At 42.9% G+C, this 18,093-nt stretch overlaps 1 protein-coding gene across 5 annotated transcripts in view; it reads left to right on the plus strand.

Moving 5' to 3' along the window:
• NPNT (nephronectin) overlaps positions 1–18,093 on the plus strand; it is a 90,109-nt gene that overhangs the window by 14,466 nt on the left and 57,550 nt on the right. For 3 of the 5 annotated variants that reach the window (XM_034770821.1, XM_034770816.1, XM_034770819.1), the window contains exon 3: positions 5,761–5,811. The exons of the other annotated variants lie outside the window; for them this stretch is intronic. In XM_034770821.1, coding sequence (XP_034626712.1) covers positions 5,761–5,811 — 51 coding nt within the window. The remainder of the gene's footprint in view (positions 1–5,760; positions 5,812–18,093) is intronic. 5 annotated transcript variants of the gene reach the window in all.

The following is an 18,093-nucleotide window of genomic DNA, read 5'->3' on the forward strand; positions in this document are numbered from 1 at the left end:
TCAGATTTTGGAGCAGGTTTCATTGTAGAGAGGGAACTGAGGAGTGCGGGCTGTGCACGTGCTGTTCAAGCACTGACAGCGTGCGGGGCAGGCACCGTGCATGCGCAGCCCCGTATGGGAACTGCTGTGAAAATTTGTTTGAAGGCGCAGGGACGCACCTTGACCTGGGTGGAGCACCCCCAGGGACACTCATCTCGAAGAATGTCAGTTATTACATAAGCTGAGTAACCTCCTCTTCTCTTTCTTCCCCCCCCCACCTTGCCTGTGACTGGAAGCAGCTTGTCCATTCCTGCCCACACCGTGTTGAAAGGCAGCTAACACCTCCAGGTTGCTGCTGCCCACTGTCATAACCAAGCCACCTCCTGTGCCCCCAGCTACGGGGTGGACAGGAAGGGGTTAAGCCCTAAGGACGCATGTGCACCAGGCCCAGGGAACCTGACTGCAGGGGCTTCAGCGAACCCGGCCAGAGAGGTGGTTCAGCAGGGGAGCGTGCCTAGGGGACAGAGTAGCCCCATACTCCCTGGGGGCAGGACCTAGGGCGGAGGTGTAGGGAGTGGAAGGGCTGCTGTGGAGCCTGCAAGTTTGGGTCTTGAACAGGCTGGAAATCACTTCCTCTCCATTCCCCTGCCACTCCAGAACTTAGCTGAGGAGTATAGAGGCTTCCCCGTGCCAGCACTGTGTGGGGCTTTGGCACATGCAGGGCTTGGCTCCTCCAGGCCAGAACCCCGGGCGGGAGGGTGTTGGGCTTTCCTGGGGTGCTATCTAAGTCCATATTGAGGTTCCTAAATAAAAATAGCAAGATTTTCAAAGGCACTGAACACCTGCAGCTCCAGATGACTATAACGAGACTTGTATGTGCTCAGCACTCAGAAAATTGACCCAGTGGGATTTAGGAGCCTAATTTTAGAGACTTTTGAAAAGACTGACCCTATACCATAACGATTCTTATTTAATACAGTGAAGGATCAAACCGTTTTTCTGGGATTTATAGGTCTGATGTGGAGATTTGGCTTGTGGATTAAACCTGGCATACAAGGGCTAACTTTGAAGTGACTGAAACTTTTAAAACCAATATAATATTTTAATTGGTAGTTTATTTTTATTTATTAATAAAAATGGAGATGTTCAGATATTGAGGCCCTGATCCTGCAAATTGCCCTGCACAGGCAGATCCTTGCAGTTGTTTGGTGCTCCCTTGATTTCCGTGGGCCTGTGAGTGTACACAGTGATTGGTCCATGTGGAGTAATCGGTAGCATTTCAGCTTTAGTTTGCTTTTTGCATCTTTAAATTCCAAAACTGAAATTACTTCATAAATTCTCAGTTGTGCAACCCTCACTTATGTAGTATTATTGTGTCTGCAGCAAGTGCAAGATATGGATGCTTAAAAATATGAAGCTTTCTTGGGTTTTTACATAATGCCTATTGCTGTAGTATCCAAGTGCTGCACAAAATTAAAGCCCAGCTCATGTGGTTTTTTTTCTCACCTCCTTCTTCCTCCAGAGTATTTTGATTACAGTATAGATACCCACTGTACTCTTTTTTTTTATAATTAAATTGTATGCCTTTGTACCTATGTGCCTGCATGCAGTGAATGCACTTTAAAAGCATGTATGAATAACTGTTACATAAAAGACAAGCCTGTCACTTGATTAGCTTAAGAGAACTAAATGATGAATCAGCTAGGGTTCAATGGTTTCCCCCAGTTGTAGTAGTGCAAAGGGGACCTTCTATGTGGAAAACTCCTGTTTTGTAACCAGCTTTGCGACGGACTTGCTGTCCATTCCCAAGGCTGCCTCCATGGGTCTGAAATGTGCAGCTGGCTATGGGATGAGCCAAAATAGGAAAGATTTGGGCATGCATCATCCCACCCATTTCTCTCTCTCTCACTCACTCACTCACTCACTCACCCCCCCACCCCTTTCAGGCACCAGCAGAAAAGCTAGAGGAAAGTTAATGCAGCCTCAGACTGCTTGAATTGTTCAGCCTCCATATCTATGATGGGAAATTCCTGGGCAGATGGAGATTCCAGAGGCAACAGCAGCTCAAGGGAATCCTGGCAGCCTATCTCCAATGGAGCTTCACTGCTAGTGGGCTGATGGGGCACTGAGAGTCCCAGAGCTGGTGATGAGCCTCTTTATGACCAGCCCTGACCTCTGTATATTCTAGGATATCCCCAGCGCTTGAGGGCAGTCCTCGGTTGGGAGAAACTGCCCTCCCCTGATGGCATGGTTCAGAGAATACCCTATGATGGTAGTTGTCTTCTCACCAGGGTTGCCTCCCCTGGATATTTCTATACGAGAGGGCAATCCTGGCCTAAACTTGCAAATGTCTCTGTTGGGCCAGAAGTCTGTGAAGCTGTGCTGATTTACACTAGCTGGGGATCTGGCTCAGCCAGGCTGAGAAATACGTTAACCGGCTAGATGACATGTATAAACAATGCATCCAACATTACTGTATACTGAAGAGGATTATTCTGGGGTTTAGCATAACCGATAGCTAAGGTACAGGATGGAAAAAGATATTGTTTCAACGCAGTGCCTTATAATAGAAACGATATGGCCCATGGAAACTCTCTTGATTTTTCAGCAGGAGAATGGCAGTTCTATACCTGCCAACAATTCAGTGTGGCTTGTTTGAGGATTCCCCCCAATTCCCGTTACATTATCTAAGCAATAATCTGAGTTGCTCATCGGAACAGTTATTCTTTGTTTGACTTATTGGTCCATTTGACTGAATTATTCACGTCTATGTTGCTAAACAAGAACCAAGATTCTATTTAGATCACAAATGTTTCTGTGGTTCTTTCAGTGGCCACACAAGACGGTTTCTATATGTCCATATATTTCCTATGTAAGATGCACCTGCTTTGGACTTGCCTGCATGCCTATTTGCAGCTCAATTGTATGCCAGTTTTACATAGTTAAGCTACACTAAACATTCATGCTGTGCGTTTCCCAGAGAACATTTATCTTCCATTTTAAATTATCTGAAATTGTAGCTGAAGTACAACAGCCAAGATATAAACTTGTTTTAGTAAATAAGGTTTTGAGAATGAAAGACTTTATTAAGATAAAGTAGAAATCAAAATGTAAATCTTTTGAAAGAATAGCTATAAAAAGCAATTTGAAGTTTCATTTTGAATGCAGATTGGACAACTCCTTTGCTAGGGACAGTGGTAAGAAGAAATCTTCTTCCTACATTCAAATATGTGCAAATATGAAGGCTAAATCCTCAGCTGAAATAAATTGGTCGTAGCTATTCTGTCAGCTCCTCAGCTCATATGAACTGGTAGTATAGCTCCATTGAGGTCGATGGAGCTATACCAATTTATACCACCTGAGGATTTGGCCATTTGTCTTCAAATACATAATGCCATTGGACAGAAAGGTAGAAGTGGCATATCAGTAGGAAGTGTTTAACTGAAATTCCTACAGTAGATTTTATTTTTTTTAATAATGATATAAGTTATTACCATCAGCCATCCAACAATGGAACTCTCCTTAGCAATAGCAAAGTCTATGTGAGATGTCCTGAGAAGTCTTTAGTAACAATGGGTGTACTTAAAATAACATCTATCTGTCATCTTCCACCATTGAGGTAACTGAGGATCTTATAAAGAGATCTTAACAAAAATAGGCCAGTGATCAAATTTCCTACCATCTTCCACTGAAGTAATTGTGATTATGTTTTAATGGCATAGGTGCAGGGCAGTCAAAGGAATTAAACAATTCAATATTCATCCCATTGGTAAAAGTACTGTATAAGATTACACAAACCAGCCTCAGTAATGCAGAATTGGTTTGGTAGTTTTAGCCAAACATAGTAAAATGCACTATCCCAGAGCTTTTATATTACCGACACCAAGGAGTGGGGCTTTCACAAGTATACACAGAGGGTGCTAGAAATGCAGATGTAACCAAGTGCTTTGCTGGAAATTTTGCATGATGCTGCTTTCTCACAATAGCTGTGAAGAAACTATATGGTAGATGCTGCTGCTGCTGCTGCTCCTGTCTTTGAGATAAAATATTTTTCTAAATGGTGTAAAATATATTTAAACATTTTAAAGAGAACTGCAAACACAAGGGTTTATATTCTCATCGATGCCTGCATGGAGGTTTTTTTTGTAGCTCTTATTAGCATTGATGGGAGTTACCATATAAATCCCTTCATGCATTGATGGGAGAATAGGCCTCATTGTTTAGGATTCCTATTTTCTGGGCATAACAATGCTTTAAATGGAAATGCAATTCTGTATGGTCTAAGATGCACTAATCTCAACTAAAAGCAAAACCATGCTTTGTGTCGCTAATGAGCCTTGGAAATACTGAGTTGAGACAGATTGGCTGTTTCCTAGAGGGCCCATTAAAATCTATAGGATTTTTGCCATTGACTTCAATGACTGCAGGATTGGGGCCTAATTTAATCCAGTATAATTGGCTAGATTTGCACATATGCAATATATTGATATATATCTGTTTTAGACATATCTATTTTATGTAAAGGAACAGAAGTTTTTTGTGCATCTTTAAATATTCTAAAAAAGAATAGACATTTGTATACAGAACTGCACTACTGCTTTAATAATGGTATGTAAAACAATACTGTGGTTTTGCTATTTTTATTCAATTACATTTTTCAGTTCAAAAGCATGTTTTAAAATATCAGAAAATATTTTAAATGGTGTTAAAGAAACAGTATCCTCTCAGATTGCATCCATTCCACCCTTCAAATACAAGAATTTTGTAATCTTGTTTTTTTTCAGTAATGTGGTTTGGCTATTTAGATTTTTCTTTTGTAGCACTTAAATGTTACGCTGAGGGCCTGTTCCAAAGTTGATGGAAATCCTTCCACTGACTTCAATGGGCTTTGGAACAGAACTTTGGGGAGTTCTTCTTCTTTTTCTCTCCTGTTTTACACCGATGTAACTAGTGTAAGTGAAATCAGAATCACATCCTGTGATGCTAGACAACCAAGAACTGTAAGTTTCAGGCTCTTCTAGTAAGATCACATAAGGTCCCAGTCAGTGCTACTTAATGTAACTGACAGTCCATTTTATTTGCAAATATTTGAACTGGGAAACACAAATCTGGTGTTTGCTTTTTATTTTGTTTTATGTTATTTGATTACATATGTTAGTAAGAGTAGAAAAGGTTGCTAAGTATTAGCTTTAATTCAGATGGACAATCAAAACTGAAACACTGTAAAGATGACCAGCAATTTATATGCCAGCATCTTTATTGGTGACAGCTGTTCCGGTATGTAAAGTGCACATTATTTTAATTACACAAAAGTTAGTATCCAGATGCTAACTCTTTATGTTGGCTATATGGGAAAATCTATACGAGCTTGTATATTTAAATGACAGGATACTGTCTCTTTAATAAAACCGTGATTATGTTGTATTATTGAAAACACTGAACTTGAACCCTGAAATAAGATAATTTTTACAGCTGGGTGAAGTGGCTATTATTCTTTGCCAAGCTCATTGACTGACTGAATAAGAATAGCATAACATCATTAATTGTAATCACTTTTATATCACATAATGTATTTGTTAAATCTCTTAACAAAATAGAAAGGTGATTCTATTTTTAAATATGTTCCAGAATTTTTTTTTATTTCAGAGAAGCTTTGACTGTTAAATGTGTGTAAGTCTCCAGGAATGTAGCAAGTTGATAAAAACCCAAGCCAAGTCCATCTTCCTTACAGGAAAAAAAAAAAAAGCTGGAATTTCTTTTTTTGGACATTTTGTTTTGCAGCTTTCTACGTCTTAAGGCAGAGAATAGCCAGAATAAGGTGCCAGCCCAAAGGTTAGCTGAACATATTTCTTGAAATAATTTTGGCAAGCCTATGTCTTAGTGGCATGGTCTCAAAATCAGAAGTTTACATGAGAAGTATAAAGAAGCTTTTTAATAGATATTTTAAAATTTATTTATTTTTATTTATTTTGAGGGGGTGGGAGGAAATTTATAGAGAGATGACTGTTTTAACCACAAATCTAATGACAGATGTAAATTTAGTATTTAAATAATCGTGGGCTTTTGTTCAAGGTCCAAGCAATGTTTTTCCTGTCTGGAAATCTAATGTACTTTCAATGTCACATTTACAATCTGATGAATTCAAGAGGCCTGATTCTGCTCTCACCTACGTCACTGTGAATAAGGAGTAACTTCACTGAAGCCAATGGGTGTTAAATTTGTGTAAATCAGATCAGAATCAGATCCCAGTTCTCTAGTGTAACCAAACATGATGGTACTCACACTAACCTACCTTTATCAGGAATTTAAAATTCTCTGTGAAAAATTCAGGTAACAAATGTTTCAAAACAACCATTTGTTTCGGTAAAGAGCACTCTTATAAAATATTGTTGTGAAGTGACTAAAGTCACTTAACATGTAAACTGGAAAATTTGCCCAAAAATTAAATAAACGATTATTACTTTTTCGGGGGGAAATTTTCACTTGGTTTCTAAGGAAAACATTTAAGCACATACTTAACTTTAACCATATGCTTAAGTCCCATTGATTTCAGTGGGGACATTAGCATGTGCTTAAAGTTAAGTATATGCCTAAGTGCTTTGCTGAACAGGGACTGGAGTCTGAATGTACATGTGCATTGTAGGACCCTGCAAATAGCTATAATCAAACATAGAGTTTATTACCTCAGATGGTCTCATTGTTCGCCATATATTATGTTGATGTGCAATTGCCACATGTGTATGTGCAGACTGAATAGTCCTGATTTACTTGTACAAATGTAGTAGTTGTGCATCTAACATTTAGAGACTTACGCTTAACTTTAATGTTGACATTGTGCCTCCTGAATGCTATAGGTAAGTGTAAATGGTTTTTGAAAGATGTTTTGAATGAGTCTTTAGAAAAAGCATGCATATATATGTAATATTTTATATAATACATATTAAGGAGCTGGCGGGTGGGGCCAGGGGTGGAGAGGAGCCCTTGGCTGGCTGAGAGGAGCAAGTGGTGGGCAGGGGAGAGCCAGTGGGCTGGCGGGGTCTTGGGGCGCAGTGCAAGTGGAGCAGGTCGGGGCCCCTTCTGAGCATGGGCCCAGCTCCATGGCGCCACAAGTACCATTGTAATTCCAGTACTGCCTAGAAATTGTACGTTTGTACTTCTAATTCTGTTATTTAGAAAATAACATAATTCTGTACTGTATGTTATGGTTATAGTATATTGTAAATGTATTCCTTGGGTAAAACATTTTTATAATCCAATCTATTGTATAGTAGGTTAGACATTATTTTATATACATTTGGGCAGTAAAACGGCATTGAAAAAGCTGATCTGGTCCATTTTATAAGGTAGATTAACTAGGTCAAAATTGATATGGATAAAGTAGATTGCTAAAGTTTTACTGTGTGTGTGAAAATAATGTACTGTTATTTGTACCTGCAAATATGCTAGGAAGGTGATGGGGCATAGTTTCCAAGCTTCAGGGAGAAGACATTGGTTGTTTTTAGAGAGAGATAAGGAGTCATTAACCAGACGGAATAGTCAGTTGGTCACAGCGTAACAGGGATCCTGTTTCAAGATTCCTGTATGTGAACAGGTTTGTTTCCCTCAATGTAGAAGTTTGGCATTGGGGGAATGAGGGAATGGGCAGGAGAAGGAGATTCAGTGGAAGCATTGGAAAGTATGTGGGGGATTTGAAGATTAGGAGAGAGATTTTGTTCTGTATTCTGAAGTGAACAGGCATTCAATACAGGTATCTGAGACTGAGTGATTTTACTGTCTCCAGGCAGGTGCATACGTGAGCAGCTGCATTTGTACAAATTGAATTTCAAAAAATTGCGTTTTAGGGGGACCATAAAGAAGGAGTTTATATTACTTAGGAAGAACAGATGAAAGCAGAGCAGTTTTGGCAGAAGAATGGTCAAGACAGTTTGTTTCCAATGTAGGTGATCTGGGAAAGGTAGAAAACAAGTGAGTTCAAGGTCAAGTTGAACATCTGAGTTCTGAAGATTTGAGGTGAAGTTCAGATTTAAATTGAGGAGGCAGAGAGCAGGTGGCAATGTGGATATAATATCTTGTGGATATAATATATGAAGGAAGTTCTACAGAACAAGAAGATCACAAGCCAAGAGAGACCAACCGAAAAAAGGAGAAAAACAGTGAAGAGTAATAGAGATTGAGTATATTCTGCATAGAAGAGATATTCAAGGATGAATTCAAAAAGAAGTAGCTAGAGACATTTTTAAAAGATCCCAGGATGCTTGGGGACACCTTTAGTAGAAAAATCTAGAATTTCTATTGTCTGTCACAATATCCATCTCCTACTCCTGGGGGAATTCTGCACGACTGCACGTGCGCAGAATTAATCTCTTACCCCCCTGCAATTTCTTTGCTTACCCACAGAAAAATGACTTTCTGATGGGAAAGCAAAGGGAAGCCACAAGAGCAGTCACACTCACCTCCCCGGCAGTGTGGGTGTGTTGTTTCAGGCACTTGGAGGAGCTGTTGGAGAGGTAAATCACCGTGGGTTGGTGTGGGCTGGGGACACCGTGGCCGGTGCTTCCTACCCTGCAGTGGGCTCGACTGCTAGTCCTGGCTGGGCAGGGGAGGATGGGTCTTCTTCCTCTGCAGGGAGTGGTTGGGGTTGGGGTTGGGGCCAGATTAGACCCACACCTAGAAACCTCCCCTGGCTGCAGGAAGCTCCACCTCCCCTCACTTCCTGCCCTTATCGCTCCTCAGCAATGGGAGAAGAGCTCACTGTATGGGGAGCTGCTCCCCCGTCTGCCCAACCCCCGTGCAGCTGCATCTCCCCATACAGAGAACCCCCCCCTGAGCACTCTGCACCAGAACCCCCACCCTGCCAAGCCTCACCTGCATCCGGAGACCCTCTGGACCCCAACCCACCACGAGCCTCACTCCCCCTGCATCTGGACCGTGGCTGAGCCCCTCTCCCCTGCATGCAAAACCCCCTGCACCCAGGCCTCCTTCCTCTATTAAGCCTCGCTCCCCTTGCATCCGGACCCCCACCCCTGCATCTGGATAACTCGCCACTGAGCCCCCAAAACTCAAACCCTCACTCTGGTGAGCCCCATCTGCCTTGCACCTGGACCACCCCGATGAGCCCTCCACACGTGGACTCCCACCCCTGTGAGCACCTGGACCCTCCCCAACCAAGCCCCACTCTTTCAGCACTGGCCCCCTTGCTGAGCCCCCAAATCCCCGGCTGAACCCCATCCCTCCACACTCAGACCCCCCCCTCCGCCGAGCCCCAATACCTTCGCCTAGGCCTCGCTGCAGGGTGTCATTCCCCTGCACCTGGAACCCCACAACGAGCCCTGGTTCATCCAGATTCCTCCTGCACCTGGACCCCACACCAAGCCACCTGCACCCAGAATGCCCCACACAGAACTTTCTCACCCCACACCGGGATTCCCCCACATTAAGCCCTTCCACATTTGGATCCTGTTGGGCTGAGTCTGCCTGCTCTACACTTGGATCAGGGGCCAGGGCTTGGCATCCATGTGAGACTATCCCTCTCGCTATCTTGGTGAGCATGGCATGGAGGCCCAGGGCCCTGGGGTGTTTCTGGGGCAGGCCTGGCCTTTGTACTGTGTCAGGGTCGGGTGCAGCCTCACTTCTGAGTCCGTGTTCCAAGGGGTGAGGTGGGGAGGGGAGGCTGCAGGTTGATCTCCCACCTCCATGCAGCCAGTGGCCTGTGCTCCCCACTGCCATGCTGGAGCTTCCACGTTTATTTATTGACAAATAAAATATGCAGAATTTTAAAATGTTGTGTGCAGAATTTTTAATTCTTTGGCACAGAATTCTCTCAGGAGTACTCTCTCTTGGAGGCTAGTTTAGAAGCTAATTCATTGTGACTGTAAAAACAACTGGTTTGCCTGAGCCTATTCGAGAATAGTCATGTGAACTCTTGTTCCACAAGCATTTTGTGAAATCACTATGAGAACCTGTTGACATTTTAAACAAACATTTATACATGGATCTTTGGTCAAGTTTAAAAGGACAGTTATTGCCATGGCTATTTTCAACTGTAGTATCTGGCTAGTCAATCACTGATGGGCTTATTTTCACTGCAAAATGGATTGATTCAGCTGTCCAAGATTTTTTTCAGCCAAGTGCAAACAGGTTCAATGAATAAAGCTCAAAATAGAGATGATTAAAGTTTCTTACCAAATGTGTGCAAATAATATATCCTTGCTTGTATACCTCTACCCCAATATAACGCGACCCAATATAACATGAATTCGGATATAACGCTATAAAGCAGCGCTCTGGGGGGGGGGGCGGGGCTGCACACTCCGGCGGATCAAAGCAAGTTCGATATAACGTGGTTTCACTTATAACGCAGTAAGATTTTTTTGGCTCCCGAGGACAGCCTTATATCAGGGTAGAGGTGTACTTTCAAATCCACTTTACTACCTGTTGTGATGTCAGTTTCGAAACCTGCAGAGAAGGAATTTTGGGGGAAGCAATTGATATTGAAATTTATAGCAGTAGTAACAGCTACAAAATAGAAATCCTATTAAGGAATCAGTCTACATTATAAAACTGTATTTTGTAGATGCTTTTGACTTTATGGAACAAAATTACTCTTTGGACTTAAATTTCTCATACTGTTTTTCATAGAATCATAGAATATCAGGGTTGGAAGGGACCTCAGGAAGTCATCTAGTTCAACCCCCTGCTCAAAGCAGGACCAATTCCCAACTAAATCATCCCAGTCAGGGGTTTGTCAAGCTGGGCCTTAAAAACCTCCAAGGAAGGAGACTCCACCACCTCCCTAGGTAATGCATTCCAGTGCTTCACCACCCTCCTAGTGAAATAGTGTTTCCTAATGTCCAACCTAGACCTCCCCCACTGCAACTTGAAACCATTGCTCCTTGTTCTGTCATCTGCCACCACTGAGAACAGCCGAGCTCCCAGGGCCGGCTTTAGGCCGATTCAGCCGACTCGGCTGAATTGGGCCCCGCGCTGCAGCTATCAACCCCGCCCCCAGCTCACTTCCCCGGCCCCTCCTCTCCTCCCCTGAACGCCCCGCCCCCTCCCCTGCTTCCCGCGAATCAGAGATTCGCGGGAAGTCTGAAAAGAAGCAGGGGCGGGCCAGCACTGCAGCACAAGGTAAGCTGGGGTGGGGGTGGGGGCGCGAGAAGGGCTCCGGGGAGGCGCGGCCCGTTCCCGCAGGCCCCAGTGGCTCTGGCGCGGCTCGGGTCCCCCCCCCCCCCCCCCCCGGGGCGGGGTTGGGGCCCCCCCCCCCCACGGCGCGGCTCGATTCCTGGGGGCGGGGCTTGCAGCAAGCCGGCCCTGCGAGCTCCATCCTCTTTGGAACCCCCCTTCAGGTAGTTGAAGGCTGCTATCAAATCCCCCCTCATTCTTTTCTTCTGGAGACTAAACAATCCCAGTTCCCTCAGCCTCTCCTCAGAAGTCGTGTTCCAGACCCCTAATCATTTTTGTTGCCCTCCGCTGGACTCTTTCCAATTTTTCCACATCCTTCTTGTAGTGTGGGGCCCAAAACTGGACACAGTACTCCAGATGAGGCCTCACCAATGTCGAATAAAGGGGAACGATCACGTTCCTCGATCTACTGGCAATGCCCCTGCATATACAGCCCAAAATGCCATTAGCCTTCTTGGCAACAAGAGCACACTGTTGACTCATATCCAGCTTCTCATCCACTGTGACCCCTAGGTCCTTTTCTGCAGAACTGCTACCTAGCCATTCGGTCCCTAGTCTGTAGCAGTGCATGGGATTCTTCCGTCCTAAGTGCAGGATTCTGCACTTGTCCTTGTTGAACCTCATCAGTTTTTTTGGCCCAATCCTCTAATTTGTCTAGGTCCCTCTGTATCCGATCCATACCCTCTAGTGTATCTACCACGCCTCCTAGTTTAGTGTCATCTGCAAACTTGCTGAGAATGCAGTCCACACTATCTTCCAGATCATTAATAAAGATATTAAATAAAACCGGCCCCAAGACCGACCCTTGGGGCACTCCGCTTGAAACCGGCTGCCAACTAGACATGGAGCCATTGATCACTACCCGTTGAGCCCGACGATCTAGCCAGCTTTCTATCCACCTTACAGTCCATTCATCCAGCCCATACTACTTTAACTTGCTGGCAAGAATACTGTGGGAGACCGTATCAAAAGCTTTGCTAAAGTCAAGGAATAACACATCCACTGCTTTCCCCTCATCCACAGAGCCAGTTATCTCATCATAGAAGGCAATTAGGTTAGTCAGGCACGACTTCCCCTTGGTCAATCCATGCTGACTGTTCCTGATCACTTTCCTCTCCTCTAAGTGTTTCATAATTGATTCCTTGAGGACCTGCTCCATGATTTTTCCAGGGACTGAGGTGAGGCTGACTGGCCTATAGTTCCCCGGATCCTCCTCCTTCCCTTTTTTAAAGATGGGCACTACATTAGCTTTTTTCCAGTCATCCGGGACCTCCCCCGATCGCCATAAGTTTTCAAAAATAATGGCCAATGGCTCTGCAATCTCATCCGCCAACTCCTTTAGCACCCTCGGATGCAGCGCATCCGGCCCCGTGGACTTGTGCACGTCCAGTTTTTCTAAATAGTCCCGAACCACTTCTTTCTCCACAGAAGGCTGGTCACCTTCTCCCCATATTGTGCTGCCCAGTGCAGCAGTCTGGGAGCTGACCTTGTTCGTGAAGACAGAGGCAAAAAAATCATTGAGTACATTAGCTTTTTCCACATCCTCTGTCACTAGGTTGCCTCCCTCATTCAACACAAAGGTGATTGTAAAACATTGTTATGATTCCATATGGCAGCTTGTGAAGGCGGTGGCCCTTTGGAATTCACTTTCTCCCTCTGTAACAGCCTGAATTTGTCAGCCTTCAGGTCATGCTGCGAAGTCCACCATTTCTCCTTGCCTTATGCAGAAATATGTGTTGAATAGTGGTGGAAACTGTATGCTATAGACTGTATGCACAGCATGGCTGAGTTACAGCTGCTGTGAGACTTCCTCTGAAATCTTTACTTTTATGCGGATACAGACTAATACGGCTGCTACTCTGAAACCTTTACTTTTGTGTGTTCACATTCTTAATCAAAACATCATATTGAATTTCAGCTACCAAGCACAACTGTATCTGGCTTAACATAAACAGAGTTCTTCATTCATAGTGTTTAATGTCAAATATGGATTTCCAGACACTTGTTTCATATGTGAAGTAATGCATCATCACATCATACTTAGTTTGTCTTGAGCATGAATGTATCAGTTTTGGGTTTTTAGCAGTTACAAGCAGATTTGATTTAATAACAGAACCTGTATTCCATATTTAATGTCTGACTTTCATCTTACAAATAAATATTTTGGCAGTGGTTTTTTTCATTTAAGTGTAATGACATAGTATATGCCTTCTGTTTTCTATGCTATGACCACATTCCAGAGCACTATCGTCTGCTTGGTTGACTGACAAGATCAATATCTTCCATTGTTATTGTTTGCAATGTTGTAGCTGTGTTGGTCCCAGGATATGAGAGACTCAAGGTGGATGAGGTAATGTCTTTTATTGGACCTACTTCTGTGAAAAGTAATCACTCTGATTACCTTTCCGATCTGAAGAAGAGCTCTGTGGAGCTTGAAAACTTGTCTCTTTCACCAACAGAAATTGTTCCAGTAAAAGATATTACCTCACCTTCCTTTCCTCTCAAGCAGGATCAAAGCAAACAACCACATGAAAACGGCAGCATTGGATGATAAAGTTACAGGACCTCTTCTCTAAGGTCTTGTCTACATAGGGATAATTAGTAAAGTTCATCCAAATAAACTTAGAGTGTGAATTTAAAGTAGATTAGTTAAATTGCATTAAGCCCCAACGTTGGCTTTCTCATCCAGAATTAAAGTGGCCTTAATTCCGTTTATCTTAATTCACTTCAGAATGCAGGCTAACTAATCCAGTGGCTCTCAACCTTTCCAGGCTACTGTACTTTTGGGAGACTTGCGTACGCCCAAATTTCACCTCACTTAAAAATTACTTGCTTACAAAATCAGACCTAAAAATGCCAAAATGTCACAGGGTACTATTACTGAAATTGCTTACCTTTTCATTTTTACTATATAATAATAAAATAAATCATTTGGAATATACGGTAAATATTGTACTTAGGTTTCAGTGCATAGTATATAGATCAGTATGAAGAAGTCATTGTCTGTATGAAATTTTAGCTTTTACTGACTTCACTAGTGCTTTTTATGTACCCTGTTGTAAAACTAGGCAAATAGCTAGATGAGTTGATGTACCCTGGTTGCGAACCACTGAACTAATCCACTTTAAAAATTCAATTGAATTAACTTTCATGAGTGCCCCAGTGTAGACAAATACTAAGAATCAAATATTCCTTCACTAAAATATGTGAACATTTTCATGTTTGAGTTTTAACAAAGATAAAAGCCTGATTTATCTCTCACTTAGAGGAGTGTATCTCTACTGAATTCATTTGAGTCATCCTGGTGGGCCATATTCTGAGCTGGTGTAAATTGTCAGAGATCCAATAATGGAGGTCTGACAACTTACACCAGCTAAGGATATGGCCATAGTGCTTAATATTCTTAAAAGATATGTTATCTAGAAATATCCTTCTTCAATGTATGAATCTTCTTTCAAGATCCATTGAAATCTAATGTAAAACCTGTTTGCAGATTTTCTGTTGATACTATATCAGTATATCATATATCTCTTTAAGTCTCTTTCTTTTATTCATTAAAATTTACATTAAAATAGGATCTTGGTTGCTTAGCAGTGGTCCACTCATATTGCTCAGCTGAAGGCACTGACTCGATTCTGCTCCCGTTAAAGTCACTTTTCCCATTGATTCTAATGGGAGGAAGATTGGTCCCATAGGCCCCTTTGCTTCATCATCACCGTCACCCTTTGTTACTGGCACGAAATGATTGTGATATCACAAACAGATGGTTATGGTGAGCAACTAGAAAGTAGAACTCTAAAGCAACAAAGATCCCGTTTTCATATAAGTGTCCTTGTTAATTTAAAAAAAAAAAAGAAAAGGGAACCAAAATGAGAATAAATATGTGATGCCAGCAGAATTGTTTCTCAGTAGAATATTTTTTATTTTTCCATGAGGCCTCAACTACTCTTTAATCAAAACATACTTTCCATCAGTTCTCTAAGTAAGGCACCACTTTAAACAAAAATTGGCTAGGCAGGTAATTCCCTTGGGAATTTTAGAGAATTCACTTTAGGAATGTATCATGCTTCCTTTAAGGTTTGCTCGTTCACAGAGGGTATGATCTTCTCTCTCTCTCTCATTTGGTGTACATGTTTCAACATCATCACAACAATAAGCATTTTTAAACAGGAAAAAAGCTATTTAATTGAAAGATGTTGACCTAGACTAGGGTGACCAGACGTCCCAATATTAGGGGCTTTGTCTTATTATAGGCAACTATACCCCACGCAGCCCCCGAAAAAAGGTGTCCGGATTTTTCACACTTCCTATCTGGTCACCCTATCCTAGACTACAGAACAATCTAATTTCTATAACTGTATTCTTTTGGATACTCTTTGGAGGAAAACATCTTGAATTTTACCAACAGTGACCCCTATGCCTTTCAAATAAAGAGGCAACTAAAAAATACATTGCTGCTCACATGCTCTTTGGGACAGATTTGGCAGCAAGTCAGTTACCAATCTGCCAGAGAAAGCCATTAAGTGTAATGTTCTGTATCAAAAACCAATCTTAAATTGAAAGAATGTTGATCTTGCTCTCTCTGGAATGGAGAAGAAACGTCATGGGCCAGATAATGGTGGGTGTTTGTTTTTGTTTTGTTTTGTTCCATTTTAAACCAAACCAGTTTCCAGGTGGTAGAGTACAAGCATTGCTTGTGATTTATGGATGCAGGTAGAACAAACTCTTTCCACCCTAAATTGCTTTAGTGGGTGCAATTGTGTAAACTGCAAATTCTGTGATCTTTTGATCAGTGGCACAGGTGCAGCAAACAGAGCTGTAAACAGGGGAGATTGAGTGGGCGTTCTGTTGGAGGAGAAGAGAGGAACAAGTCCCTGGTCCTTAGGGGCAGTGAATGATTTTTTTTTGTGGGTGTTGTGTGTTTTTTCTGGTTTGCGTGTTTTTTTTTCCCCCCTTGTCAGTTTGTAGAAGCTGATAGTGGGCAGTGTGCTGTGAGAGAAGCAGAGTCCTGCTTGAGGGCAGGTCTTCCCTGATATAGGGCGAGCCTATAAAGGCAAACAAACTGTCTGCCAGAGGCAAAGGTACAGCAAACAGAGCTGTGAACAAGGGAGTTTGTAAGCAGAGTTTGGAGTGGGGGTGCAGTGGTCTTATTTTGTTTTGGTGTGTGTTTGGGTCTTTGTTTTTTAGGTTGTTTGCCCTCTCCCCCCCCACACCTCTTGACAGGAATTTAGGCGGGAAGGCTAATGACCGGTACAGACAGCAGTGATAGTGACCAAAGCCATGGAAGAGACAATGAGGATGACCAGATGTGGAAGCTGTGGGATGTACGTGATCCTAGAGTGGGTACCTGAAAAAAGCTTTGTCTGTATGAAGTGTAGCTTGATAGAGAAGATCCAAGGCTTGAAGATGCAGGTGGAAATTATGGTTGCTTGAACCCTCTTTGAAACTCAGATTATGGAGCAAAGGCAAGAGGAGGCTGAAGGGAAAAGTCAAGACCTGCAGATGCAAGCTGGACTGAAGAACTCGGAGGGGAGACTGCTGAGTGAGGAAAGTGGTCAGTGGTAGCATGTGACTGCAAGAACCAGACAGAGGAAAAGATCAGCTGGTGAAGGAGAAAAAGAGCTCAGGAACAGGTTTGCTGAGTTGGAAAATGAAGAAGGGGCACAGCAGGCTGTAACTGAAGGAGGGGGAGGGCAAGGAAGAAGAGAAGATCTATTAGTCCTATAAGAAGAGAAAAGCCGATGGAGATACCCAGAGTTCAGAGCCCCAGGAGGATACAGGGTGACTTGCAGAAGATTGCAAGGGAGAATAAAAGAGGATTGGCAGCCAGAAAATCACATCACCACCAGGAAACGGCAGGTCTACGTGATTGGGGACTCCCTATTAAGAAGAACAGACAGAGCTGCCCTGGAGAACAGAAGAGTGTGCTGTCTGCCAGGAGCTAAGATACAGGCTTTGGACCTTAGGCTGAAGAAGATCCTAATGGGAGCAGGAAAGAATCCATTGATTGTCCTTCATGTGGGAACAAATGAGACACAGCTAGATTCTCGCTGGAACATATCAAGGGAGACTGTGCCAAGCCGGGGAAGACGTTGAAGGAAATGGAGGCTCAGGTGTTCTGCAGTGATATTCTGCCTGTCCTTGGAGGAGGAGAACAAAGGAGAGACAAGATTATGATGATCAACAGATGGCTCAGCAGTAGTGCTATAAGGAGGGCTTTGGGATGTTTGGAATGGGAGACATTCATGGACAGAGGACAGTTCTCAGGGGATGGACTCCACCTGAGTAGGGAGGGAAATAGACTTCTGGGATGGAGGTTGGCACAACTGATTAAAAGAGCTTTAAATAGAAATTCAGAGGAGACCATTGTGAGAGTCTCATGTAATCTCCATGTGCCTGATTTTCACGTTGTGAGGGAGGAAAATCAAGAAAGAAAGATTACAGCAAAGAAGAAAGGAACCACAGTAGGTAAGAGAATGGAAATTAAGAGGAAGGATTGTGTTGATACCAATCAGATGATAGGTGATACTCGCAGTAGAATGACTGTATCCACGTGGGTACGAATGTGGGTGAAGCCAAGCAGCAGCAGTTAAGATGTTTATACACCAATGCAAGGAGCCTGGGTAACAAAATGGAGGAGTTAGAACTACTAGTGTAGGAAGTGAAACCAGATATTATAGGGATAACGGAAACATGGTGGAATAGTAGTCATGACTGGAGTATAGGTATTGAAGGGTATGAGCTGTTAATGAAAGACAGAAATAAAAGCAAAGGTGGTTGAGTAGCATTGTATATAAATTATATGATAGACTGTAAAGAAATTAGAAGTGATGGAATGGATAAGACAGAGTCTGTTTGGACCAAAATCACTTCAGGGAAGAAAGCTAGTAGAGGTTCCCCCGATATAGTGCTTGGGGAGTGTTACAGACC

Source organism: Trachemys scripta, chromosome 5, assembly GCF_013100865.1.
Source record: "Trachemys scripta elegans isolate TJP31775 chromosome 5, CAS_Tse_1.0, whole genome shotgun sequence".
Classification (NCBI taxonomy): domain Eukaryota; kingdom Metazoa; phylum Chordata; order Testudines; family Emydidae; genus Trachemys; species Trachemys scripta.